The sequence below is a fragment of the Pipistrellus kuhlii genome, unplaced genomic scaffold, assembly GCF_014108245.1.
Source record: "Pipistrellus kuhlii isolate mPipKuh1 unplaced genomic scaffold, mPipKuh1.p scaffold_m20_p_7, whole genome shotgun sequence".
NCBI lineage: Eukaryota > Metazoa > Chordata > Mammalia > Chiroptera > Vespertilionidae > Pipistrellus > Pipistrellus kuhlii.
The window spans coordinates 16,752,025-16,779,258 of NW_023425573.1; the positions used below are offsets into that span (position 1 = coordinate 16,752,025).

The 27,234-nt window shown below is 57.1% G+C and overlaps 2 protein-coding genes and 1 long non-coding RNA gene across 6 annotated transcripts in view; 2 read left to right on the plus strand and 1 right to left on the minus strand.

Moving 5' to 3' along the window:
- STAT1 (signal transducer and activator of transcription 1) overlaps window positions 1-21,148 on the plus strand; it is a 32,578-nt gene extending 11,430 nt beyond the window's left edge. The window contains exons 7-24 of one of the 2 annotated variants that reach the window (XM_036421621.2): window positions 440-531; window positions 730-881; window positions 1,548-1,706; window positions 2,572-2,664; window positions 4,074-4,133; window positions 4,804-4,833; window positions 4,919-5,012; window positions 6,034-6,075; window positions 7,480-7,563; window positions 8,201-8,299; window positions 9,206-9,341; window positions 11,125-11,174; window positions 12,252-12,346; window positions 13,015-13,160; window positions 13,810-13,995; window positions 15,098-15,173; window positions 15,914-16,016; window positions 20,175-21,148. In XM_036421621.2, the coding sequence (XP_036277514.1) occupies window positions 440-531; window positions 730-881; window positions 1,548-1,706; window positions 2,572-2,664; window positions 4,074-4,133; window positions 4,804-4,833; window positions 4,919-5,012; window positions 6,034-6,075; window positions 7,480-7,563; window positions 8,201-8,299; window positions 9,206-9,341; window positions 11,125-11,174; window positions 12,252-12,346; window positions 13,015-13,160; window positions 13,810-13,995; window positions 15,098-15,173; window positions 15,914-16,016; window positions 20,175-20,189 (1,712 nt within the window). In that variant the 3' untranslated portion in view covers window positions 20,190-21,148. The remainder of the gene's footprint in view (window positions 1-439; window positions 532-729; window positions 882-1,547; window positions 1,707-2,571; window positions 2,665-4,073; window positions 4,134-4,803; window positions 4,834-4,918; window positions 5,013-6,033; window positions 6,076-7,479; window positions 7,564-8,200; window positions 8,300-9,205; window positions 9,342-11,124; window positions 11,175-12,251; window positions 12,347-13,014; window positions 13,161-13,809; window positions 13,996-15,097; window positions 15,174-15,913; window positions 16,017-20,174) is intronic. The other variant, XM_045575284.1, reaches the window with a different exon arrangement.
- An 876-nt stretch (window positions 21,149-22,024) lies between these two features.
- LOC123651619 lies at window positions 22,025-26,999 on the plus strand. The gene is made up of 2 exons (XR_006740447.1): window positions 22,025-23,014; window positions 23,132-26,999. It is a non-coding gene; the product is annotated as an uncharacterized LOC123651619 (long non-coding RNA).
- The window catches only part of GLS (glutaminase), a 61,536-nt gene continuing 59,495 nt past the window's right edge, over window positions 25,194-27,234 (minus strand). For all 3 annotated transcript variants that reach the window (XM_045575285.1, XM_036422111.2, XM_045575287.1), the window contains one exon: window positions 25,194-25,542. In XM_045575285.1, coding sequence (XP_045431241.1) covers window positions 25,386-25,542 — 157 coding nt within the window. In that variant the 3' untranslated portion in view covers window positions 25,194-25,385. The remainder of the gene's footprint in view (window positions 25,543-27,234) is intronic.

Sequence of the window (27,234 nt, forward strand, 5' to 3'; positions counted from 1 at the left end):
ATAATTCTATTAACCAGGATCACCCCAATAAATTCAATAAGAAATAGTGAAGAGATCATGCGTATGACCTGGGTAAAAACTCTGAGAGAAGGAACCTCAGCTACTCTCACTTCCTAATCGTCTACTTCTCTCAGAGCCACTGCAGGTTTGGAGTTTGCCACGCAGGTTCCTTGAGGTCAGACTGTGACAGTGACTGCAGAACCAGGCAGTGCTGTTGCCACCCGGCAGGGTCATTAGAGACAAGGGTTTTGTTTCGTGCGACCAATTCTTACACGTGGGACGTTTTCCTCCTTCTATTCAAGGAAGACTGGAGAAGACCGACTTTGACCTCTAGCCACATAGTGCTGGGCCACGGCTCTGCCACGGGCCTGGGGGCATGGTCTTCGCTCATCCTTTCTCTCTTCCCTTTTACATCTGCCTGTGTCTCTGCCCATCACAGAGCACGAAGCCAATGGCGTGGCCAAGAGCGATCAGAAACAAGAGCAGATGTTACTGCAGAAGATGTTCTTGATGCTGGACAACAAGAGAAAGGTAGGGACTCCCCTTCCGGGAGACGTGCAGCGTTCGTCAGGGACTGTGAGGGGCGCACTGGAGGTCAGGGCGGAGGAGAGATGGTTTTTATAACCCCTTGACATAGATGAAAGGCTGGTGGCTTTGCTTTAAGAAAATTGCTTAAAACTCGGCGATTAAAGGTACGTTTACTTTGCTTTGTCTGCCCTCTCCCCGCAGGAAGTCATTCACAAAATCATCGAGGTGCTCAATGCCACCGAGCTGACCCAGAAGGCCCTGATCAACGACGAGCTGGTGGAGTGGAAGCGGAGGCAGCAGAGCGCCTGCATTGGGGGCCCCCCCAACGCCTGCCTCGATCAGCTGCAGAGCTGGTGAGCGTGGCCGTGGCCCCGCCCGCCCTGGCGGCCAGCCCCGCTCCGCCGGGCCAGGGCACTCCTCTCCCTGCTGCCCCGGGGCTAAGGGACATGTCATTGGTGCCAGAACACCAGGGACATGGTTGTCACATAACACCTTTAACAACTCGGGTCCTGATGTTTTATAAAAACAAACTATTGAGGCATTTTCTAGGGTGGCATAACAGTTTGTGTGGTCATCCACCCATGAGTACGTCCTGAAGCTGTGTGCGTCTCTGGCCAGGCCTGGGGCGCAGGGGGAGGGCGGCTGGTCCTGGCCGGGAAGGAGCCCTGGGCGTGCAGGCAGGAGGTGGTGTGGGTGATTCTGGCAATGCAGTGCTGCCAGAGCTAACCGGTCCCATGGGGGATGAGGGGAGGGGTTGCCTCAGAGGTTTCCAGAAGTTGGATGTGCACTTGAGAATGCATAGGAGGGCTTCATGGCGACCAGAGAGAGCAGCACGTGTTAGTGTTTTCTCCCCAAATACCACTGAGAGGAGCCTCGTCCCCCCATCACCCCCTGCGGTGCGTGTGCACCCATGTAGATAGCGGTGTGCTACCCGTGAGAACCCCTTGCTGGTGTCCGCGGGCCCTCAGGCCCGGTCGCTGCGGGCCGTTTCTGACTGAGCCCTGCCCCGTGCTGCCCAGGTTCACTGTCGTCGCCGAGAGTCTGCAGCAGGTCCGCCAGCAGCTTAAAAAGCTCGAGGAGCTGGAGCAGAAGTACACCTACGACCACGACCCCATCACCAAGAACAAGCAGGCCCTGTCGGACCGCACCTTCAGCCTCTTCCAGCAGCTCATCCAGAGGTAAGGGGAGGCCGTCGCACCTCTGCAGGTCTGTTGCTCCGAGGAAATCTGTGTGGTCATCCAGTAAGGAAGGAGCGTCTAATGGGCCCTGGCCGGTGTGGCACAGTGGACAGAGCATCAGCCTGCGGACTGAAGGGTCCTGGGTTTGGTTCTGGTCAAGGGCACATGCCCAGATTGCGGGCCTGATCCCCAGGAGGGGGCGTGAGGAGGGAGCTGAACAGTGATTCTTTCTCATCATTGATGTTTCTGTTCCTCTCTCCCTCTCCCCTCCTCTCTGAAATCAACACAAATATATTTATATTTAAAAAAAAAAAAAAGAGGGTTTACTGGGTTACATAAACTTTTCATGGCCAGTCAGTTCTTCCCAGAGTCCTTCCTTCTGTGGCTGCCTAGAGTGGGAACTAGTGAATGTCACCCCTTCTCTGTCCCTCCACAGCCAGGCCGTGCAGAGACAGCGGGTCTCCCCTCATCAGCCGGGTCCCCTCCCTCTGGCCTCCTCTCCCCTCAGGCTCTCACATCCTCCCTCACTTAACACTTAGATCCGATGCTGTGCGCGTGCGGAAGGATCATTGTAATAAATCGTTAGCAGGTTGGCTTCTCAGTCAGACTGCAGTGTACACAGCCCAGCTGAGGGTCTCGCTGGTAAAGAGGATCGCATCCCTGGGCAGTTCCTCTGGTTCTGTCAAGAGCAAATGAGACAGACCCGAGTGTTGCTTTACTTACTAGGAGCCCCCATTTTATCCCCCTTAGATCCCTCCAAACTGCTTCTTCGCTTGTGCCCTGTACCCCCTTCCTCTGTGGGAGATGGGTTTTTACCGCTCGGCCTTCCTGGGAACGCTAACCTGTGCTTTGCTGGGACCCACAGCTCCTTCGTGGTGGAGCGGCAGCCCTGCATGCCCACGCACCCGCAGAGGCCGCTGGTCCTGAAGACGGGCGTGCAGTTCACCGTGAAGCTGAGGTGAGAACGCTCCCCGCTCCTCCCACAGCGCTGCCCGGGTGCGTCTGGGGGAGGAGTCCGCACTGGACACTTTATTCCGAACCCTTCTTCAGGCGGAGGGTCTGCCTGGCCCTTCCCCCTAGCGCTGTAAAAGGTGTGTGTGCGCACCACCCCGATTTTTTCCAGTGTAGACGCAGTGCGCATTCCCTGCACGAGGAAGTCAGACTGAGTGCCAGCAGCCCCTTCCCTCTTGAGCGTCAGTGCAGGAAAGAGCTTCATATGTCCCCAGAACCCATGTACCTTGTGTGGGGGCCTGTGGCACATACATTTTTCTGCCAAGTGGGTTCATAGTTCGCTCATCAGATGTGCAGACGCCTGTGGTAACAGCCTGTGCCAGTCCTCACTGGGTTTGTTCACGTCTACATAGTACATGAGTTATGTGTGTGTTTATAGACACACATGCACACACAGACACATATGATGTGCAGCGTCTTATGTCTAAGAACCGGGATTCTGCTAGTTAGTTGTTTTGCGGCTTGTTTTTCTCCTGATGATAAACTGTGGAGACGTTTCCATGTGAGGACACATGCTTTCCCTCCTATGGAACAGCTGCCCCGCTCACCTGCCCCTCCAGGGCTCTGGGAAGCAGCACTGATCAGAGGAGCAGCAGGGCTCCAGGGAGCAGTGGGACTCTGGGGAGCAGCACCAGCCAGGGGAGCAGTGGGACTCTGGGGAGCAGCACCAGCCAGGGGAGCAGTGGGGCTCCGGGGAGCAGCACTTGCCTTGAGTCAGCCCTGGTCCCATGTGCTGGGCTGATAGTGAGGTCGAAGGTGGTACTTCCTGGCACTACACTCAGCACCCTTGGGTCCTGGCACCCACAGCTGGGAGGGCACCGGAAGTCTCATCCCGTCACCTCCACATGGAGCAGAGCGAGACATAAGGGCTCCTGCCCGGGGCCTCCAGCTCAGCCGAGCACAGAAGGCCGAGTCTCCATTGCTCCACCCCGCCCAGGTGATGAGAGAGGGGACCCTCATCTTCCTGATGAGGGGCGACAGTTTTTAATCTACCCCCAAGCGAACAAGCATTAGATACAAGCTTTAGTAAAAGTATTTACTATATTTTACCCATACAATTGACCAAAAGTAGAAATTTTGTAAAAACCCCGCGTGGGCTAGGCTGTGTAGGGAGCAGGTGCTGCGTGCTCTCAGAGTCTGCCATCGCCATTCTGCCCGCAGTCACAGTTGGGCATGTGTCCCTCAAACACACTTCCGAAGCCCAGGCGCGCAGATACAGATGTCAGTGTCATTGTTTGTAATAACCCCAAGCTGGAGAAGGTGGGGGTTATCTAAATGTTCATTGATAGGGAATCGGCAAAATAAATTGTAATCGAGTTTTTTTTAAGTAATGATGACTTTCATTTTTCTTTCCAGATTGTTGGTGAAATTGCAAGAGCTGAATTATAACTTGAAAGTCAAAGTTCTGTTTGATAAGTAAGATATCTCGACTACTATCCAAGATGCACGTCCTATGGAAATGTGGCCGTTGTACGGGGATCCCAGCGGGTTGTAATTGCAGCTCCCGCTCCTGTCCCTCACACCTGGCCTGTTTAGACGGCATAGGAGCAAGTTCACAAGAGTGAGCTGGCACTGTGCCAGCCTCCACACCGCCTGCCTCCTAGGCCGCCCCGCCCGGGGGAGGCTGCAGGTGCCCAGCTGCCGTGACTGCAGCCAAGGGCTAAGCGGCCACTTCCGAAGGTCCTTTCGGTTCCGAGCAGGGCTCTGCTGAGGGGAGTCCTCGGGGCTTGGCACAGTGCTGTGCGTGGAGTGAGCAGTTGCTCCACTAATAGTGACAACTGAGGCTTGTGTTGCGTGAGGACATGCTGGCACCCATTGGCTAGCTCACACCTCACAAGAGACTGACGGCTGGTGCTGTTCGCATGTTGCACAAATGAAAAATTCCTGCCCTGTGATTCATTATCCAGTGGTCCTGAGCAGACGGGTGTGGGAACGAGTGAGCGAAAGGAAGGGCAGAAAGCCCACGGGTACAGAGTTACCTTTTTGGTGACCTTTTATTTGTAGATATAATTTTACACGTTTGATAAAGCTCATTTCAAAGCTTAAGTGCCTAGATACCATTTTACATGGATCCTTCTTTTTGCAGAGACGTGAACGAGAGAAACACAGTGAAAGGGTACGTAGTACTTGGCACTTATTCTACCACCTTCTTTCTTTGTCGAAGTTCCAAGCCGTTTACACCTCTCTCCTCTGCCGCCCAGGTTCCGAAAGTTCAACATCTTGGGCACACACACAAAGGTGATGAACATGGAGGAGTCCACCAACGGCAGCCTGGCTGCCGAGTTCCGGCACCTGGTAAGGCGGCCAGTCCCCCTTTACAGTGCTGCTGCTTTCCTAGGACTTTGTGGGATGTGGGGGGGCCCCCTGGGAGGAGATGCCCCTCTGTGACTGGTGACCACCCCTCCCCCCAGCGCTTGGGGAACCTCAGTCCCTCCCCAGCCCAGGACTGTGCACTCTGTCTGCTGCGTCTCTCTCCCAGAGACACTATTTGGGGTGCAGGGACTCAGTGTCTCCCACATACCAGTGCACACATAAGTGACCTGCACGTGGTGCCTGGTGCTCTGCCATTTCCCCAGAGGTTCTTGTGGTTCCAGCTGGGCCTTTCCTCCGCCCAGGTGTGGCAGACCCCAGGGTCCCCTCACCTCCTTCCTCACATTCGCCTCCTGGTGGCCCTGCACCACTGCCACCCGGCAGCAGGGGTGGAGGTGAGCGGTGCCTCAGCCGCCCCCCTGCAAACCCTGGTTGCATGCCGAGGACGGCTGGTGCCGAGCCTTCAGTGCTCCCGGAGCCTGCAGGGAGGCTCAAGGCAGCCTTCACCTAGCCGCCTCCCGGCCTCTCGTGAACAACGGCCCCTCCGGGAAATTAGACTTGGTGTGAGAGCCTCGATCCAAACTCAGGAGCCGAGCGCATCCAGAGCTGCTCTCGGACCCTAAGCTGTTTCCTCGACAACAAGGATCGGCTCCTTGTGAGGACAGTCTTAGCTGGTCCTGAACTGCTGGGCCTGCCTGGGGACTGCGGGGGCAGGTGGGGGAGCAGAGGCCGACCCCTGAGCCTGGAGAGCCTGGAGCGGCTGGGGAGGGAGATGAGTCACTCAGGGGAGGGAGGGCAGCTCCTCCCGCACGCGAGTGATGGCCGATGCCTGGCTGTGGGCAGGCTCCTGCCTGGGACCCCGCACAAGGCCCTGTAGTCATATGCTCTGGTTCTGAGCATAGCTTTCGGCTGCCTTCTTCCCGAGGCCCGACCCTGGTGTGATTGTAAATGAAAATGGCATCTTCTAAGATCGGGTCGGGTACTTAGGTGGCTTCTTGTTTTATAGCAACTGAAGGAGCAGAAGAACGCCGGCAACAGAACCAACGAGGTGAGTCTGTCTCAGCCGCAGGTCTGTCGGGGGGTGGCCCAGCACCCCCATGGCCGGGACGCCTCGCACAGGTGCTCAGGCCCAGCAGGGCAGAGTGGTGGGCGCGTCAGTAGCAACAGCAGACACCCTGCATTTGTGGCTTATGGCTTTCAAACGGTTCCGCTCTCAAGTGGGTCGGATCCTCCCAGACTGCCCGGGTGGGGGGTGACGGGGTCTGCAGGCGCCTGTGCTCCTCACGTTTTGCAGGGGAGACCTGGACCCACAGGAGGTCTGTGGGAGTAGCTCTGGGTGCAGAGGGTCACTGTCAGGACTGGAACTGGAGGCCGGTTTCTGCAACTGCCCTGCAGAAAGCAAGGTGCCCCTGCCCCCACGCCCCCAGGGCAGCGGCCTGCTGCCGCGGCCTTTTCAGAGCCACATCCTGGAGGATCATGTCCGTGCTGCGGTCAGCAGGAGCTGTGCATGGGGACGGCAGCACAGGGGTTTGGTGTGGAATGTGCCGTCCCTGCTGCCCGCCGCCAGCATAGGGGGGAGCGGGGGCCGGCCCTGGCCTGGGCCTGTAGTCTCCGTGGCCTCTGTAGTCTGTCCTCGCAGGGGAGCGGCCACACCTCTGGTTTGAGATGTGATGCTGTTCTTGCTATGCCAAGTGCTGGGGTCCCAGAAACCTCACGAGAGAGCCGGAGGACTGGCTGTGAAACGAGGGCTTATTAGGACTTCCTGTCCCGGTGGCCCTGGCTGTGATGTCACCGCCCACCGGCTGCCAACCCTGAAGTTGAACCTCTAAATTCGATCCGATCTGGCCCGTGGACGGGCCGCCCGGGACCCACACTCTCTGAGCTCGAGGTCTTACCCGGCTCAGAGCACAGAACCAGGGAGAGAGAGCAGGGAAGTGCGGAAGCCGTGTGAGGTCAGACCGTGGCTGTCCTGCTGAGGGGCTGGCCCGGCTCCCGAGGCCTCCCAGCCGCTCATGATGCGGCACTGCATTCCCTCAGGGCCGGGGCCGGGGCGGGTGGGCAGGGGGGGGGGGGGTGCCTCTGGGAGGGCTGTGTTCCCATCTCACGTGAGATAACAGGTAGCAGGGCTCTGTGAAAACCACATTTCTACCCAGATCAAGGCACTCGGTGACCCCAGGCTCATGCACATGGCCTTCCAGTTGGGAATCACACCTGGCCTGGCATCGCCCACCCACCTGCGGAGTGTGCAGCCCACTCGGGGAGGGGCATCAGGGGGTGGCAACAGTTCTTTCCCTGAGTAGTGGCCCTGGCCATGGTCCCAGCGCTCCGTGCTGGAGAGAACATGGGACGGCTGCAGTGACCGACCTGGGGTGGGAGGCCAGGCTGGCGCAGCTCTCAGCCGGGAAGTCTTGGGAGCGGCAGGACCCAACGCCAGTGCCCCCTTCTCGTGCAGGGCCCCCTCATCGTGACGGAGGAGCTGCACTCCCTCAGTTTCGAGACCCAGCTGTGCCAGCCGGGTTTGGTGATTGACCTGGAGGTAAGGTTTACGAGATCCAGCCGTGGGAAACTTCATTTCCAGCTGCTTGCTTGTGTGTTTATTTCTCAGTTTTTGCTTTAGAGGTATTTGCCTACTTGCTAAAAAAAAAAAAAAAAAGGGGATATTTCCAGCTAATACTCTTAATTTGGTGATTCATGAAGATAGCTAAATTGAACTACCCTTCAAAGTCTGTAAGCAAATTGTTTCAGTTGAGCTCGTCAATGTTAGTTTTTATGTGAAGCACTGAGACGTATGTCCTAACTGAAAGATAAACCAAAACAAACTAAGCCCTGGGCAGTATGGCTCAGTTGGTTGGAGTATCAGCCCTGTGTACTGAAGGATCCTGGGTTCGAGTCTCAGTTGGGGTATGTGTGAGAGACGACCAATCAATGTTCTCTCTTTCTCTCCCTGCGCCCCCCTCCACCCCGTCTCAAGGCAACTTTTAAAAAATGGCAACCTTAAGAAAAACACACACAAATTGAACTATGAGCTAAAGAACATAACTTGACATTTTAATTTTGAAGTGTAACATCGGTGTGATTTACCGAGAATCCCTGGCTCAGGCCTGAGGCTGCGCAGAGGTCTACAGCGGTGTTGCTGTCACTCAGACAGCTTCCTGGTCTCTGTCCTCTTGCAGACGACCTCCCTGCCTGTCGTGGTGATCTCCAACGTCAGCCAGCTCCCCAGCGGCTGGGCCTCCATCCTGTGGTACAACATGCTGGTGACGGAGCCCAGGGTACGTGCACACACGTCTGCTTTCACCCCGGCACCCACACCCCCTGCTTTAGCTCCCGTGGCTCCAAAAGAGCCGCCAGGGCCCCGGCCAGGGGCCTGGAGGGATTCTGGGGAAGTGGCTTGTGGCCGTGTTTTGAATGTTTTGAATGACTTCCCTTGGGTTTGACGAAGCCGGGCAGTCGGTGGTCTGTTATAACTTACTGTGGATGAGGCCTCTATTGTTACTTCTTTAAAATGGATGCATCTACTAAGCAACCTCATTGTTAGAGTGCGCACACTCCCCGATGACTGATTCTAGTTGTTCACGTACTCCAGTCCCTCAGGCACCGTGAGCACCTGCAGGCACCGTGAAAACTGGTTTAGCAAATACTGAGCCCAAAGAAGGGGGTTAGGCTCCTACAAGCCTCGGTTATAAGCTCTCGTCACCAGTTCGTAGATGATCTGTCTATGGTGACCTACGAACTGGTGACCCAGCAGCACTGAGCCTCGGCCTGAGCGCCGCCCACCGGGCAGCACGCTCCCGAGGCAGCACTTTCACATTTAGACAGTGAGGCCCCAGAATGGCACAGAGGCCGAGTGCTGGCTGTGCCTGACCTGGGAAGGACCGAAACTCTGAGAGGTGAACTGGGCGGGGGGGTCTGACCTCAATGGGAAGCGTGCTGTGGGTGACACATCTGTCAGCCGCGGTGCACGCACGGCCCCGAGTGAGCGCAGAAGCACGTGGGTCTCCATTTCCGAGCGACGTCCATTCAGGGAGCACTGGGTTCACAGGTGGGAAGCTGCAGGCCATGCGCATCGGCCCCGTTTCTCCGTCCGCCGTGGGCGGTCACGGAAGCCGGCTGTGCTGGGTGTCTGGCCTGCGGCCGTGGCTCTCGGGGAGCCGCTCACGTGGGTGTCTTCTCCCCAGAACCTGTCCTTCTTCCTGAACCCACCCTGTGCACGCTGGGCGCAGCTCTCGGAGGTGCTGAGCTGGCAGTTCTCCTCCGTCACCAAGAGAGGCCTCAACGGGGACCAGCTTGCCATGCTGGGCGAGAAGCTGCTAGGTATGCACGTCCCTCTGTCCATGCCCTCCTCTTCCCCCCCCCCCCCTCTCCCGGTCAAGGGGAGGAGGGGGAAATGGCTTTCCAGTGAAAAGCTCAGGAGACAGGCCGGCCAGAGGGCTGGGTGGCCTGTTTCCCACGATCTCGGTGGCACTGCTGAGCAGCGGTCCTAAGAGAAAGATGCTTTTGCATCATGAAAAGTATATTCCTGTGGCTAAAACAAGTTCCAAAGAGAGAGGTCAAGTCTTTTTCACCTTGGAAAGAAAACCAAATCTCCGCCACATGCGAATAGGGCTGGGGCCCGTGCACAGCACATCCTGGGCACCGGTCTCAGCGGCCAGTAGGGGGCCCTGCCCATTGCCCACATCAGGACCCCCTGACGAAGAGCTTCGCCTGCCGGGGCAGGTCCCCCCAGCAGATGGACCTCTTCCGGTGGCCAGTGCCCTGGTGAACGAGTCTCCCACTCTCAGCAAGTCGAAGGCCACTGGTCTCAGGCCGTCAGTGGGCGGGTGTGCACACGGTTTCTTTACGAATTCACGGCAGCATCGCTGTGGACGCGCTCCTGGCCCAGCAGTGCTGCTCTCACTGCAAATGCCCCGGGCTCCCCGGAACACAAGGCTCGCTGCAGCGCCTCCTCTTGGCCATGCAGCTGCTGGTGCCGCTGAATCAAAGTAGAAAGTTCCCGTATTTCTTCTTAGTTGGTGAGACTTAAGAAAGATATATTTCTCTCTGTAATGGCTTATTTGTGATTCTCTCTTTTAAAATATATGTGTGTTTTCATTGACTTCAGAGAGGAAGGGAGAGAAGCACCTATCAGCTGCCTCTTGCACACGCCACACTGGGCATGTGCCTTACCAGGCATCAAGCCGTGACCTCCCGGTTCATGGGTCTATGCTCAACCCCCAAGCCACACCAGCCGGGCCATTTGTGGTTCTATTTGTGTAGCTAGTAGCCCCGAGGCCTCCTTCCCCTCCCTTTCCGCTCCCTGGACTTCTGCCTCATTCGATAGAGCATCAGCCTTTGGACTGAAGGGTTCTGGGCTCGATTCCAGTCAAGGGCACAATACTGCGTTGAGGGCTCAATCCTCATTAGGCAGCATGCAGGAGGCGGCCGATCAGTGATTCTCTCTCATCATCAATGTTTCTGTCTGTCTCTCCCTCTCCCTTCCTCTCTGAAATCAACAAAAATATAAGACTCATGATTTACATCGAACTCCCTAGCCCAGTGGTCGGCAAACTCATTAGTCAACAGAGCCAAATATCAACAGTACAACAATTGAAATTTCTTTTGAGAACCAAAATTTTAAACTTAAACTTCTTCTAACGCCATTTCTTCAAAAGAGACTCACTCAGGCCGTGGTATTTTGTGGAAGAGCCACACTCAAGGGACCAAAGAGCCGCATGTAGCTCGTGTGAGCCGCGGTTTGCCGACCACTGCCCTAGCCCATGTCCTGTTTGGAGAAGGGGTGAGGGAAATGCCTAATTAAGACCTAAAAGAAGCTTATAAAGTCAAGTGTTTATTCAGTAGGTGGCCTACGGTGATCTCGGCCTTAGTTGCATTTTTAAACCAATTCTGTTTAGGTCACTGGAGAGGAAGCCGTGGGAGGATAGGGCCCAGGGAGGGACATACGGCGGCTTCTGCAGAAAGCGGTATCGGAGAGCAGCCATGAGCACACAGCCTTCCTGTGCCAGCGTGGCTCCTTTGAGGGCGAACATGAGCCGGGCCACCAGCCCCGCCAAAGCTCCGGCACTGACCTGTTTGCTGACAAAGCTTTTTCATCCCTCAGGCCCTGGCGCCGGCCCTGACGGCCTCATCCCGTGGACGAGGTTCTGCAAGGTGGGCCCTGTCCGTGTTTACGGTTTACGCTCCCTGTCCGCAGCCTTGCGAGGTCCGAGTCTCTCCGAGGGCAGTCCGCCGGGAGCTTATTTTGGCTCGTTCCTCTCCCCGTGGGCCCCGAGCACAGCGTTTACTTTCCTTGGCACCGAGGTTGGCCTCCCAGCGAGTCAGACAGGAAGTGCCTGCGGGTGATAACATTCTCTCACATCCCAGGCCAGTCTTGTTTGCTCGCATGGCCCCTTTGGCAGCGTGTTAGCCATCCGTGAGAACTGTGCTGGGGGGTGGGTTGGTGCCAGATGAGCTCCCCCAACCAGCACAACCCCCAGCCACCTCAACCCCCAGCCTCCTCAGCCCCCAGTCACCTCAACCCCCAGCCACCTCAGCCCCCAGCCACCTCAACCCCCAGCCTCCTCAGCCCCCAGTCACCTCAACCCCCAGTCACCTCAGCCCCCAGCCACCTCAGCCCCCAGCCTCCTCAGACCCCAGCCACCTCAGCCCCCAGCCTCCTCAATCTCCAGCCTCCTCAGCCCCCAGCCACCTCAGCCCCCAGCCACCTCAGCCTCCAGCCACCTCAGCCCCCAGCCTCCTCAGGCCCCAGCCACCTCAACCCCCAGCATCCTCAATCTCCAGCCTCCTCAAACTGAGGGACCAGCCCCCAGCCGGAGGGAATGATCAGACCCCTGAAGTCACCAGACTGCTACCTGCTCACTGCCTCTTCGAGCTTGCTACTTGCTGCTGGTCTGTCCGGTGCAAGGGTAGCTTTTGTTCTGATTCCCCGGAGTTTATCCCTGGCCTTTTGTTCTGATTCCCCGGAGGTCATTCCTTGGCCTTTTGTTCTGATTCCCTGGAGGTCATTCCCTGGCCAGTGCTCCTGTTTGGAGAGGGAAGCGGAGGCGGCCCAGGAAAGGCAGAGCTGGGCGTCAGGACCAGGAATGGGGGCTGCTGTGTATGGGACCGTGCAGGCCGTGGTCACTGGGCCGCCTCTGCAGAGTCCAGCCTGGTGGGAGGCGAGGAGGCACGGGAAGTCACCAATACTTGGATTCCTTGTTCCTAATGTGTGTCCTTGTTTACCTGCAGGAAAATATAAATGATAAAAATTTTCCTTTCTGGCTTTGGATTGAAAGCATCCTTGAACTCATCAAAAAGCACCTGCTCTCCCTCTGGAATGATGGGTAAGGGCCTTGGCAGACGTGGTGTTGACACCTGCATTCAGCACACTCCGGGCTGTGCGGCTGGCCCAGGCCTGGCCCGGTGCTGAGACCTGTGACGTCTCACAGAAACGGGGCTTCCAGCGTCCCTCAGGGCTGGGGGAGGGGGGTTCCTCAGAGATGACTCTGTGCGCTGAGTGCCCTTCCTACGTCTATTGAGCACCCACCCTGTTGCCCCAAGGAAGGAAGAAAACACTTTTATTATTATTTTTTAAATACGTTTTATTGATGTCAGAGGAAGGGAGAGAGAGAGAGAATCATCCATGAGGAGAGAGAATCGTGGATCGGCTGCCTCCTGCACACCCCACACTGGGGATCTAGCCTGCACCCGGGCATGTGCCCCAACCAGGAATTGAACCGCGACCTCCAGGTTCATAGGTCAACCAACCATCAACCACTGAGCCACGCGGGCGGGCCAACAAGTATTAACTGCTCACCTAGAGCCCCTGCTGGCCCGTGTTGGCGATCCTTTTTGGACTTCCGCAGACATCACAGGAGTCCTTCCTGGCTGTGGGTTAAAGCCTCTGAGTAGCCTGCCCCCTGTCAGCTGTTCGTCAGGGCCCAGCGGCCTCCTTAGGAAGTTGCATGAAGATTAAAACCAGGACTGACCGAACGCCGTGCCCTCCCGCCAGGTGCATCGTGGGCTTCATCAGCAAGGAGCGCGAGCGGGCGCTGCTCAAGGACCAGCAGCCGGGCACCTTCCTGCTGCGCTTCAGCGAGAGCTGCCGCGAGGGCGCCATCACCTTCACGTGGGTGGAGCGGGCGCAGAACGGAGGCGGTAAGCCCTGCCCTGCCCTGCCCTGCCCTCCCGCCACACAGTCCTGCGAACAGCCAGCTGCGACACAAAACCAGGAGCCGTCCTCACCCAGCCACCTCAGGCAGGACAGTCCATCGCATGAGTGTCTGTGGTTCCTTGTTGCCCTGGCAGCCAGGTCTTGGCAGGGGAAGGCTGCGGGGCAGGCACAGGTGCAGGGGCAGGCAAGGTGCAGGGGGGGCGGGCAAGACGCGGAGGGTGGGGGGGCACAGGTGCAGACAGGCTTTCTAAGATGGGTCCGGGCCTGGGTGCCGCCCTCCACCTGCCATCAGACGGGACAGATGCAAGTTGACATTTGTTACATTGGGATTCTGTTTAACGAATGAACCCATGACTGAGAAATGCTCGTTTTGGGGGAAAGGCTGAATGGCAGAGAAGGGCAGGGTAGGGGAGCCTTACAGCTGTGTTGGCAAACACGGTGCTGTTGGTAGTAATGACTGCCCGCTTTCCCCTGTTTATAAAAGGATTGTAATCGACTTACTGCACCGTCTGCGTGGCAACCCTGAGGCTGTGATTGGTTCTCGGTGCCTCCGATCCCTCGACTCCGCCGTGCTCTGCGTCTCCGTTGTGCTGGGCTGTCCCATGGGACTCACCTGGGTTTTCTTCTCTTCAGAGCCGAATTTCCATGCGGTGGAGCCCTACACGAAGAAAGAGCTCTCTGCGGTGACGTTCCCTGATATCATTCGCAACTACAAGGTCATGGCCGCTGAGAATATTCCAGAGAACCCCCTCAAGTACCTGTACCCCAACATCGACAAAGACCATGCCTTTGGGAAGTATTACTCCAGGCCCAAGGAAGGTGAGTGCCCGTGTTCTCACCTCATCACCATCACAGGCTCAGATGCCCTTGGGCCCTTGCCTCCCTCTCGGCACAATCCTAACCCCCACACTGAGCCGTCAGATGGCCACTGCCTTTCGGATTGCTCAGAGCGGGCTTTGGAAACATGGCACCCCCTCAGCGCAGCTGACCCTCCTGCATTAGTCGGCCTGAAATAGCTACTGAGAAATGAGTGTAAACGACTTCTGTTCTAGAGGGGTTTTGCATATCTATGTTATCACTTTTCTCATTTTGCATATCTGTTATGTTATCACTTTTCCTCATGGAAAGGGTAAAAGTTATACCGCTATGGCCAGCTGATTTATTCCAGCCTGCTCCTGTTAAAATCGGGTAAACTGAGGCCCAGGAGAAGTGCTGGAGTTCATGGGGTGGCCCAGTCAGGAGGAGGAGGCGTGTTGTGAACAGTGACTGTTGTGACGAGCAGACCTGGCGTTGAGCACGGGCCTCCTGCTCCCCGTCCTCCCTGCCTGGCACTGGGAACGCCAGTCAGGCTCCTCTGGCTGGGAACAGGCCTGCAAAGCTGTGTGCTTTCCAGAGCCTGAACCTCAGTGTCCGCAGTTCCTCCGGGAGGAGTCGCCCTCCCTCGCCTGGCCAACTGTGTGGTTACGCCAGCCAGGCCGGCTGCAGAGCCAGGCTCAGCTCCTGCAGGGTTCCGAGCCTCGGAAAGAGAAACCGCTCAGCCTAGCTCAGGCCCCCTAAGGTGACGGGATTCCCGTATCTGACTCTTGAGAAAAAGTAGTCACTTTTTGTTGTTGTTCATCCTCATCTGGTGATATCTTTTCCCTTGAATTTTTTAGAGAGTGGAAGGGAAGGAGGAGACAGAGAGAGAAACATTGCTGTGAGAGAGACACACGGATTGGTTGCCTCGTGCACAGGCCCCGACTGGGCCCGGGGATTGAGCCTTGCAACCGAGGTTGACCGGACTCGAACCTGTGACCCTTTAGTCCTTGGATCGGTGCTCTAATCACCGAGCAACCGGCCAGGGCCCAAAGTAACATTTGGTGAGAGAGGCGTGCCTGTGCGCGTGGCCCTGCTAATGGCGTGTCCTCTGTGCTCCTTCCAGCAGCAGAGCCCATGGAAGTCGACGGCCCCAAAGGGACGGGTTACATCAAGACGGAGCTGATTTCCGTGTCTGAAGTGTAAGTGGCAGGAGAGCGCGGCTGCCCCGGCCGGGCCGTGGAAGACATTCGCGTTTGCTTTCCTTGTCCTTGTTGCCGCCGCCGCACTCAACCCGATGGGAAGACCCCAGTTAGCGGCCCAGTGTCACCGCCTCCGCATTTTACTGCCTTTATATAAAAAACAAACAAACAAAAAAATCAAAAAAGCACCCAAAGTTGTATTTAGAGGATATAAATTCTCCCCAGGGACTTTGAAAAAATGTGAATAAAATGAACGAAAACCGACCAGAGTGGGAAAGGAGTTCTTTTCGATCTGGAAAAGGCCACCGGGATGGTTGAGATACATTTCTTCCACCTGCTTTTATTTTGTCCTTTCGTTTCATAAAAGGCAGACAAAAAATGGGAAAAGTCACGGTCAGTAGTTTGGCCTGAGCGCCGTGGGGCGCACGGAGTAGCCTTCACGTAAAAATCTCGGGATCAGCTTCCTCTGCACTCACTCCGCAAGGTAGGGAAGAGGGACTCCCACCGCCTCCATGTGCCCGAGCCGGGCGGCGCCCGCGCCCGCGCCCGCGCCCACGCCCGCGCCCGCACGGCCAGGCAGCGGCCGCAGGGGCCGCAGCCTCCCGGGGCCTGCACTTCTTAAAGTGCGCTCTGCAAGTGTGCCCACTTCCTGCCATCGTGCAGTCACAGGCAGACGACAGGTGCCGGCAGAGACCCGCTTTCCTCGCCCAGCGCTAACCCTCCTCCCTCTCCCGGTGCAGGCACCCTTCCCGACTGCAGACCACAGACAACCTGCTCCCCATGTCTCCGGAGGAGTTTGACGAGGTGTCCCGGATCGTGGGCCCCGTGGAATTCGACAGCATGGTGAGTGTCCACCCCCCGGGCTGGGGGCTTCCTGGGCAGGGCGGGCCCCTCGCCCCAGCAGACCTGGAGCGGCTGCAGGGGGTCAGGCGGAGCCTGGCAGAGCAGCTGTGCCCGAACAAGCCTTGGCGCCCCAGGGTTTCTACCCTGGTGGCGGCACCTCCCAAAACTGGAGGCATTTCAGAGGCCCGAGCCCCTCGCCCTTTGAGGCTGTCCGCTGGCGATGTCCCTGCATCCAGGGGCTCGGACCCTCTGACCCGGCTTACCTGGGGCCTGCTGCTTCGGGGTGGGAGCTGTTACTTTTAGGGGGGCTAGCGGGTGGAAACGACAGCGCTGATGAGAGACGTGGCGGCTGCAGGGAGCCCTGCTCCCGGCTCCCGGCTGGGACTGGTGCAAACTGCTGGCACCTGGGCCCGGAGGGAAGCAGTTTGTGGGGTCGGCTCCGGGGCCTCTTCCTGCGGAGGAGGGCGTTTCCCTCTTTCCGGTCTGTCAGACGTGTAATCTGCTCATCAGCCTGAAATCCTCCCAATGTTTTTGGTTGGCTGGGTCTTTGCTGACGCCGTTTAGTTTTAAGCTTTTCCACACGAAGCCATTCCCGCTCGTTGTGAAAGAAGTGTTTCACGAGCCTTCCAAACATCCTTTGTGCTTACCGGCCTTTCTGCATCTCCAGGGACCTGTGGACCAGCTGCATCGTGGGAGGGAGGTTGCATGGGCTCTGCTCTGTACACATTCCAGGCCCAGGTTCATGCAGGCAGGGCCCCAGTTACACCTTCAGGGTCCCAGTCACACCCTCAGGGTCCCAGTCACACCCTCAGGGTCCTAGTCACACCCTCAGGGTCCCAGTCACCCCTTCAGGGTCCCAGTCTAACACTCAGGGCCCAGGGTCCCAGGTACCCCCTCAGGGTCCCAGGTCACACCCTTAAGGTCCCAGGTACCCTCACAGGGTCCCAGTCACCCCTTCAGGGCCCCAGTCACACACTCAGGGCCCAGGGTCCCAGGTCACACCCTCAGGGTCCCAGGCACCCCCTCAGGGTTCCAGGTTCCCCCTCAGGGTTCCAGTCACATCGTCAGGGCCCAGGTCACACCCTCAGGGTCCCAGTCACACCCTTAGAGCCCAGGTCCATGCGCGCAGAGAATGCATTTATAAAACATCAGGAATACCTGGTTCCAGGTAAGTTTCGGTATGTCACTTTCTCTTCATCTTTCGTCCTCACCTGAGGCAGCACAGGCTAAAACCCTCAGACCGGCCTTTCTTCTGCTTCCTGATTGCTGACAAAATGTCTAACCGTCATTAAGAAAAAAGCCTGGGTAGTGAAAGCCAGCAGCCTGTTCCTGTGGACACCTCTCCGTTAAGGTCACATCCTCCGTCAGTGTCCCCCTGGTCCTGGGGAAAGTGTCAGCGAAGGAGGCAGAAATAGAAAGCCTATTCAGGACATGTGAGCCGGCCCATGGCCAGCGGCCACCTATGAACCAAGAGGTCACAGTTCCATTCCCGGTCAGGGCATATGCCCGGGTTGCAGGCTCATTCCCCAGTGGGGTGTGCAGGAGGCAGCCTATCCATGATTCTCTCACATTGATGTTTCCCTCTCTCTGTCCCTTCCTCTCTGGAATCAATAGACATACATTTAGGGGAAAAGAGAGCATGTGAGATAGGCCAGTGGGACCAAAACACAGCTGCCTTTCTCCGCTTCTATTGTCCTGAGCATGTGGCCTGGCCTCACACAGCCACAGGCGACACTCCTCCAGCACTGGCTGTGTGCAGGCATCCGCAGGTCACACCTCGGTCCTCACACTCCTCCAGCACTGGCTGTGTGCAGGCACCCGCAGGTCACACCTCGGTCCTCACACTCCTCCGGCACTGGCTGTGTGCAGGCACCCGCAGGTCACACCTCGGTCCTCACACTCCTCCGGCACTGGCTGTATGCTAGGCACCCACAGATAATCACACGGCCTTCACGCTGCCTCCTGAGCTGGTATTACTATTACTCCCATTTCTGTGGGTGTGGAAAAGCACCCCCAAGTCTGGGTGACTTGATAAGGTGGAACAGTGAGTGAGGTGGGTATGTGAATCTAGGGGTGTGAGAGCCTGCCCTTGTCCACCGTCCCCAACGCCTCCCACGGACAGCATCCTTGCTCCACTCGAAGCCGTGCCTGGAGGAGCTGGCGGGGCATCTGATCTGCTGTGGATGGGCTCTGTGGGAAGCGCCATGTGGGAGGGGCCGTGGGCCTGGATGAGAGGCTGTGCTGGGGGCTGGACATCGGAGTTCTGTCATTTCTGTTACTCCCTTGGCCCCGAGGGAGTAAGGTGGATGAGTTCCCTCCATCTGTGTGCAGTGCGAGTGCATTCTCCATGCTCTGAGCGATCCTGGGAGAGCAATGGACACCTCTACATAACGCTGAGATGTCCCTGTAGCCATCCCGTCCATTTCAGATGGTTTCCTTCATTTCAGGGTCACAGTCCATGTAGAATAAATGACCCTGCTACGCTCCTGTGCACGCACGCCCACACATCCCCGATTACAGGTGGAGAGGAAGGACTTACGGAGCTGAGAGGCCCGAGTGCGAGCACACTGTCTAGACACGCTGGGTTCATCCTGGCTGAGGAGACCGTCTTGTCTGTGTCCGATGGTCTGTCCTCACCGGGCCCGCGGTTCCCAGCAGCATCCACTCCTGGGATACGGCACCTGCTCTGAGATGGAATAACTCCCAGAGCTGGTCCCAGGGCTGAAGGCAGCAGCTATGGGTGCAGGTAGGGGGCGGGGGTGGCTCAGGTGGAGGTGGCCCGGGCGATGCCTGTGCCCCTCAGGAGCAGGAGCCCGCAGACCCCGGAGGTTGTCCCGGGAACAGCACCTACAGGACAACGTGCATGTCTCTCCTGGATTTCCTGTCCAATAAACTCTCCTCGGCGCCAGAAAACCTCTCTCCCCCAGGCCTTGGGTTAGAGCTGATGTGGCCATAGAGGGACCGTTAGTCACTGTGGCTGTTGTCCGTCTGCCATGCAGCAGTCTCTGTCCAGTTTCGCCCTCGAGCACCCATCTGCCTTAGCTCCTGAGGGGTGTGGGGGCACTGAGATGCAGAGGCTACGAACACGCCTGTCACAGCTGCTGAGGGACGGGCAATACAGCCCGGGCTGCCTCTCCCGCCCTCTCCTCCCCCAAAGTCTACCCCAGCTACTGTAGCTGGAGCATCAGCCGCACAGAACATGGTGCTTTTCACCCCAAATCATTGTCCTGGCGCCTTCCCTCCGGAGCACGCCCTGCCTTCCCTGCCCCTCCCCCAGGCACCGGCACGTTACCCGTAGCTCAAAGGGCTCTTCCTTCACCCCTGCAGCTTGTGTCCTGAGCCCCGTCCTCCTAGCACTCGCTGCTCCACCTCCGTAGTTTGCCCATCACCAGGGGCCACCCCTAGTGAGCACTGGGACCGAAAAGAATGGGCGTTTCATTTCGGGCTGCACACCCCTCGTGCAGGCCGGTCTGTGTAGGATGCTCAGTGGCTCACTAGGTGCCAGCAGGAGAGCCCAGGCTGGCAGGGGGCAGGTGCCCTCTGAGTGAGCACGCCCGCCTGCCAGGTGCCCTCTTCAAGCAGTGAATAGGAAGCACTGCTGTTCTCCACCTGAGAGGCAGTCTCATTCCTGCCGAGCTCCATGGAGGCACATCCCTCCTGGTTCTGCAGGAGCAGGTTTGCTAGTTGCATAATAGCTGAAAGCTTTGCAGCCCGGAGGGGTGGCCTGGCTAAACCAGCAGGCTGCAGAGCGCTAATCCATCAGCTTAGGGCAGTGGTCGGCAAACCGCGGCTCGAGAGCCACATGTGACTGACATCTTCACTTCTAACGCCACTTCTTCAAAATAGACTGACCTGCGCATGGGCCACGAAGTTTCAGTAGCACTGTACGTGCGCGCACCTGTTATTTTGTGGAAGAGCCACACTCAAGGGGCCAAAGAGCCGCATGTGGCTCTCGAACTGCAGTTTGCCGACCACGGGCTTAGGGGGTGGAAAGGGCCTCAGTGAGTCCTGGGGAGGGAGCCGGGCTGACAGCCTCTGTTCCACGTCAGGTGCTGTTGGAATCGGCTTCCTGCTCTTTGGTAACAGACGGGCTGTGTGAACTCTGAGCCTGCCCTGGACCAGAGCTGTCACTCAACGACCTGTGTCCTCTCTCCGCAGATGAATGCTGTATAGGCAGGCGCCTGCTCATCTCCGCTGACACCCATCCTTCGCACCTGCTGCTCCCTCCTGCTCTGTCCTTGGCGTCCTGCTTCTAGGGAAGGGAAGAAAGGCCACAGTGTGCGGCAGCCTATTAGTGAGCAGATTCCCCTAATTCAGAAACACCTGTTCCCTGCAGGCTGCTGCGTCCAATTAAAGGTAACGGAGAGGCCCTCCCCACGGAGCGAGCGGGGTTCAGGTGAAGGCAGTGAGGACTGCCAGGGTGAGAGTGGGAGGCGGAGACGCCAGCAGCACCCAGCAACTGCTCACCAGGGGATTCTGCCGGAGAATTCGTGTTTGTTTTCTCTGCCTGAAACAGGCTGGAAATTTCCCCGGCTTCCCTATGAAGCATTCAAAGCTATGTATCTCTAGAATCACACCACCTCCTGGCAGAGGGGCCACCCTGACCCTGGGCAGGGAAGAGCGGCCGTGTTCTGCATTTTACTGTAACTCCCACACCAGCCACGTGCAGCCAAAGACAAATGCTCTCTCTCGGGGGACTCGCTCTTCTGTCACGGTTCTGATTCTGGCTAATACCAGTCGAGACAGCACATTTCCACACCCGGGAGTCGTGCTTTCTGTCCCAACATGAGTGTCTACAGCTGAAGACACGGCCTCCATCACCGCTGCCGTTAGCTCTGTCCGGGGAACAGCTGTTCCCAGACCCTGGTACTCTGTCCAAGGCTGAGAGTGATCGCAGGTGTAGACGAACTCAGAAACTCAGTTCATGTTCCTTCAATGGGTCAGCTTCTCTCTATTGTTACTCACTGGCATTTAGTCTCCTAGTCATTACATTTTCAAGTTGAGAAAGAAAGAATAGTAGCTGGCCAACCATTAACCAGAGGTACTCCGAGAAATCAAATCACGTGAGCGCTCACCCTGTGTAACCGATTGAGAATGGCTTCTTTTCGCTGATAAAGTGTTTCTCCGACAAAGGCCTTTGAAGCAAAAGGTCCCATCGTCTGTCATGCTTCCCAGACCCGTTTTGACTGGTGGTAGTGTGTGACGTGTATTATGTTACATGCCTTTTTTCCTTCCTTTGTTCTGTCTGACACAGAAATCATGTGTGGGGGTCGGGTTTGACACGGTTCTTCAGGTGTCCTTGCAGCTGCGTCTGCTCCCGCCGTCACCGTGTCACTGTACCCTGAGCAGGGCTGTGCTTTGGGGGGGGGGGGGGGGGGGGGGGGGTGAGGTTTGTTGGATGTCTGTTCTGAATTAAAGCCCACGCCTCCCATCGCCCCAAGGCCGTGTGCACTTGTCCTTTGTCCTGAGCAGCAGCCAGGCCGCCTCCCCCTTCACACCTGAGGGGCAGCAGCCGGGCTGGTTGTGCATGGACTTGGCCAATGGAAATGATAAAGGAACAGACTTCTTTCTCGCTGCTGGTGTTCCCCTCAGGCGTGCGCTCTCCCTGTGAGCGTCTGGGTGGCTCCTGGCACGGCCCTGGCCAAGAGGCTGTCGGCTCTTCAGGAAGCATTAAATGCTAGTGCTGGTCCCTTTATAGCATTCGGGTGAAGATCTTAACAGTTACTAGCATTAGTAGTTTGGGTGTTTTATCATTTTTTTTAAACTTATGATTAAACTTAAAAATATATTTCTCTTTTTGGGGGTGGGGTCAGAGATCTGGGTAAGTTTATTTTACTTTTTTTCTTCTTGCTGCTGCTGTTTTTCATAGAAAATGATCAGTCCTTTATTTTATTTTTTTTCAACATTTCTTTACTGATTTCAGAGAGGAAGGGAGGAGATAGAAACATCAGTGATGAGAGAGAATCATTGATCAGCTGCCTCCTGCACATCCCCGACTGGGTATTGAGCCCACAACCCCGGCATGTGCCTTTAGCTGGAATCGAACCTGGGACCCTTTAGTCCCCAGGTTGACACTCTATCCACTGAGCTAAACCAGCCAGGGAATGATCAGTCCTGTAAAACGGGGAGGGGAATGTCTGCCCTGTGGGCTGTATTAGGCCCTTCGGTCTGGCCCTGCCAATATATGAGGGGTGAGCAGGCTAATTTTTTAAAATACATATTTTATTTAACTCAGAGAGGAAGAGAGAGGGAGGGAGAGACACATCAGTGATGAGAATCATTGATCAGCTGTTTCCTGCAGGCCCCTTACTGGGGATCGAGCCCATAACCCAGGAAAAAGGGTCCCACTGCCGCTTTAAGTCAGATTAACAGCGTCGTCTTCCTCAGTGTTTGCTCCCTCAGCCACTGTGCAGGTGAGGCGGTCCGGGCAGCATCAGAGAGGACAGTGGTCAGAGGGGGCAGCGGTCAGAGGGGACAGCGGTCAGAGGGGACAGCGGTCAGAGGGGACAGCAGACAGAGGGGACAGAGGACAGAGGGGACAGAGGACAGAGGGGGCAGCATCAGAGAGGACAGCGGTCAGAGGGGACAGCGGTCAGAGGGGGCAGCGGTCAGAGAGGACAGGGGACAGAGGGGACAGAGGACAGAGGGGACAGAGGACAGAGGGGGCAGCATCAGAGAGGACAGCGGTCAGAGGGGACAGCGGTCAGAGGGGGCAGCGGTCAGGGGGGGCAGCGGTCAGAGAGGACAGAGGACAGAGGGGGCAGAGGACAGAGGGGGCAGCGGTCAGAGGGGACAGCGGTCAGAGGGGACAGCGGACAGAGGGGGCAGCATCAGAGAGGACAGCGGTCAGAGGGGGCAGCGGTCAGGCTCTGGAACAGAACAAAACAACCCGTCTCTGCCCCTTTGAATAGCTGACTTCCTTCTCTCACCTTCCCATCTGAAAATACACATGCCTTCCCAAGACGTTTCCTCAGCCCGTCCTTTCCGTCTGAAACTGTGTACTCCCACCTGCCCCCCCCCCCCCCCCACACACACACACAGCCTTTGGTTTGAGTACCGCCTGGCACACTCCTGAGCTGCTCGCCTGCCGTCTGTCTGCGTTACTGTGAGGTCAGCAGGTCAGCAGGTGAGAGCGGACCACCCGGCCCCCGCCCCTTGCTTCAGAGATGGAGTCCACACTGGTGCTCACCGCACCATCCCGGTGGCTGCACCCACACCGGGCCCGGGGCCTGCCCACCCCGGGGCTGGTGGAGAACCCGGGGCTGATTTTTCAAAAACTTCAGTCACAGGTTTTTTGGATACATGTATTTATTACGCGGTGGAAAGCAACACTACCCAGTTTATTTTAGATTTCACTTAAAATAAACACTTCCCGATTTCAGAACACGAACAACATTGCAGTGTTCCGATTAGGTTCCGAGGGAGGTCCTGGCGGCAAATACATTCAGAGCTGAGCAATCCCCGGAGGAGCTAAACCCAACACACAGGCACCCAGGCCCGGCCAGACAGACAGCAGCCCCCGCGGCCAACCGCTCGCCCGCTCCCCGGTTGGGGGACAGGGGCAGTGTGGGGCGGTGAGAGCACAGACCAGAGCCGCACAGCAGGGAGTACAAAGCGTGAGAAACCGCCGGAGCGCTCCGCAGAGACCTTCGGGGTCTCCAGGCGGCATCCACTGGCGGCACCCACAGCAGTGACACCGAAGGTACTCGCGGCTGTCAGCCTCCGGCCAGCGGCCCCAGCGGGAGCCGCTGCGGCGGACATGACCTCGTGGTAGGAAGGGCACACAGCGCGAAATCACAAAGCCTTTACAGAGTCCTAATCGGAAATGACAGCGAGGGCTCTTTCCTTTAAAGCAGGGCGCCCCGGCCATCGGTGACGCTTCCGCCACGTGAGCGTCCGAGGGCCCCGAGCACACAGCGCTGCTCCGAGCCGGGACCCTGGAGTGGGGTCAGGGGTGGAGGGGGGGCTTCCCGGGGCAACGCTGCTCCCGGCCTCCTCCGCCTCGTTCCCACAGACCCAGGCCGGGCTGGTGCCCGGCGGCTCGGTCCTCCACGGCCACGGCCACGGCCACGGCCACGGCGAGCCACGGACTTAGATGAAAGCAAAAGGGGAAACGCTGGAGGCCGCTAGCGGGGTCGGCGGGCCGTGAGGCAGCGGGCAGCTCGGAGGCAGCGTGTGGCCCGTAGGAAAGGGGAAGGATTTGCTGTGTAATGTGAACACCAGCTTGTCTGTGGGGGAGGTTTCTGCTCATTTCTCAACGGCTTCAAAGAAGACGGGGGTGTGTGTGCGCTTACTATCAAGATAGTCTCACTAACATACGCCTTCACCTCTGAGGTCTGATACAGTGTATGTGCAATTCCCTCCCCGAAATTGCTGCAGCTCCATTTACAACTAACTGGCCTTGTTCTGAACGCAGCAGCCGCCGGGGGTCTGCCAGGGAGGAGAGGGGGCTGAGGGCCCTGGTGGACCCACGGAACGCACCTCCGCAGCGGTTCCCTCGGGACTCTGGACGCTGACTGCTTCCTAAAGAGCCGCAGCAGCACATCCCCGGCCAATTCGTACTCAGTTATCTGGTTGGTCTACAGACAGACAGCCTCCTTACAGCTCAGATGCCAGATCTGGCGGAGTCTTCTGACTCACTGGGAACGTGGGGAGGGGCATGCCACACCCCCTTTCCCAGCTGAAGGGCCCAGAGGCATGTGGCCGCGCCTGGGAAGAGGCTGGGCAAAGGGGACATAGAAAAAGGAAAAATTTCCAAAAGTAGTGTAGCTACATCGACACATTTTTGGTCACCAAACGTATCTTCAACAGATTCCCTGATAAAGTCTGATCAGAATTGGTCTATCCTACTAAACACTGTTAACTATGGTAATTATTAAAGTCACATCGTGAAGCTGGGGGGAGGGGAGAAATCTTAAACACACAACCATGAGTGCACGCAGTTGTTCAAACGCTCAGACTAGTCTCTACAGGAAGTCCTGGAAATCGCACTATGCGGTTCTACAGGCAGCCTGGCCCCTGCGGACAGGCCGTGGAGATAACAGCTTAATTTCTATTGATGCATAAGACCGAGAGTCCACAGAACACACACAAGAATCATGAGGACCTCACAGCTAAGCCAGCACTGGGACTACTTCTGCATCGGACTCTACAGCGCACCAGGCCACAGCGCTCACATTGTGGAGGGAGGAGGTTTTACTTCTGTTTTGTCCCCAGAGAGATCAGGTTTGTCCTGGGCGTGCAACGGAGAGACTGCCAGTAGCACTGAGCTGACCCACGCTGCAGGAGACACACCGCCAGGCAGAGACACACGTGTTCCGTGACCACGTCCACGGTGACACGGGTAAGGGGCCGGGCCGGGCTCCGGCGTCACAGGAGGCCGTCGAGGTTCTTGTGCACGGTCTGGTTCTCCTTCCCGTCGTCGGCGTCGCCCTGCGGCGTGTACTGGCCCTGGTACTCCTGCAGGATCTTGAACACGTCGTGGTGGCCGAAGTGCAGCGCCTCGTCCATGGGCGTGTTGTTCCACCTGCAGGCAGCACACAGAACAGGGCGTGAGGCGCCCGGACAGCGCGGTCCTGCCCCTCCGGGCTCAGGGGCAGGGAAGGGTCATCCGTGCCAGCTGAGCCATGTGACAGTGACCATTAGTGGGAGGAGTACACAGGAGGGCCTGGGAGGCAGCCTTGGGGAGCAGGAGGACAGGGAACAGACCCAAGCGCTCCGGACGGAAAGTCCTGGCTGACAGAGAACAGACCCAAGAACAGACCCAAGCGCTCCGAGAACAGACCCAAGCGCTCCGGACGGAAAGTCCTGGCTGACAGAGAACAGACCCAAGAACAGACCCAAGCGCTCCGGAACAGACCCAAGCGCTCCGGATGGAAAGTCCTGGCTGACAGACAAGGGAGGCTCCTCAAGGTCCCTGAGCTGGGACTCCGGGAAAAGCTCCAGGGATCTCTCTCCATAAAAAGTCCAAAGGAAATGCAGGTTTGTAGCACCCATCCCCCTAGCCTTTGCTACAGAAATTACGTTCCTATGAATTCAGAATCGCAGTGAGTCTCAGGGGTCTGGAGATAACTGCAACCCCAATTAGGGTACAAGCACACATCGTAGGAGCAAGATCGACCCCAAGGAATGGACTGTTCACCTTCCCTGGTGAAGATGGGACCCGGGGCCAGCGCCCGGGCAGGAGGGCGACCCTGCCCTTCCCACGTGTTCCTGCTCTTGGGGTGACGGAGGGGAAGACTGGCCACAGCGGTGAACCGGCTCTCCAGCCTCTTAAGAAATGAGACAGTGGGTGACACACAACCCAAGGAAGGGCAGAGGGTGACGGTGGTTCCCTAACACTCACAACCGATGCAGCCTCCCTCCCTCCTCGCCGCTGGCGCCGGTCCTTGGCACAAGGCTCTCGGGCTCCTGTGCCACACACCACCTGGCTTCCTTCCTTCTCTTTCTCCCTCTGATGGACCCGACAGGTTTTGCATATTCAGTTTCATTTGAAAAATATTTCTGGATAAAGCTTGGTAATTTTCTTAATTTTTAAAATCAGGTAAGTAACATTTTAGTTGTATTTTCCCCCCAAAAGTCCCAGATGAATTAAGTTGCTTTTACTTTTTTACTGGCCTTCATTTATTTAGGGAGTCAGTGGCCTTATATTGGGGTGAGGACAGTTTTCAGTCTTCTACAGCATATAATTACCTGTCTTTGGGTGTGGGGGGGGAGAGAGATTGAATGTTAACTGCAAGTTACCTTCTTTACAACTTTTTCCATGAAACAATGCAAAATGTCAACTTTACAGAACACACTGCATTTGCTCAAGCCTATTCTTCAAGTTGAGGTGACGCTGACTGTGAAGTAGAAGAAAGAACTGTCTTGGTTTAACCTAAAATCTCAAATAGTTGGATACCTAGTTACCAAGGTACTTGCGTAGCTAACCTTTGCCACCCATTGGGTACTTCCCTTCCCCATTCCTACTGGCCAGTTAGGACAGGAAACCACTACACATCCCAGTCCCTAAATATGCGAGCACAGCCACAGTCTCCACACGTGGGCGTGAGGTTTGGGCTGGGACTATCGGACGGGGGAGGGAGCGCGTTCAGTTTCTTGCTAAGTACGAGCGGCGTGGGCACTACGTCTGGGGACAAAAGGGAGGTCTGGGGATGCTGCTGTTGAAGGTGATGGCCTAGAGAACCACTGTGCTACCGCACCTACAGAGCTGCTCACA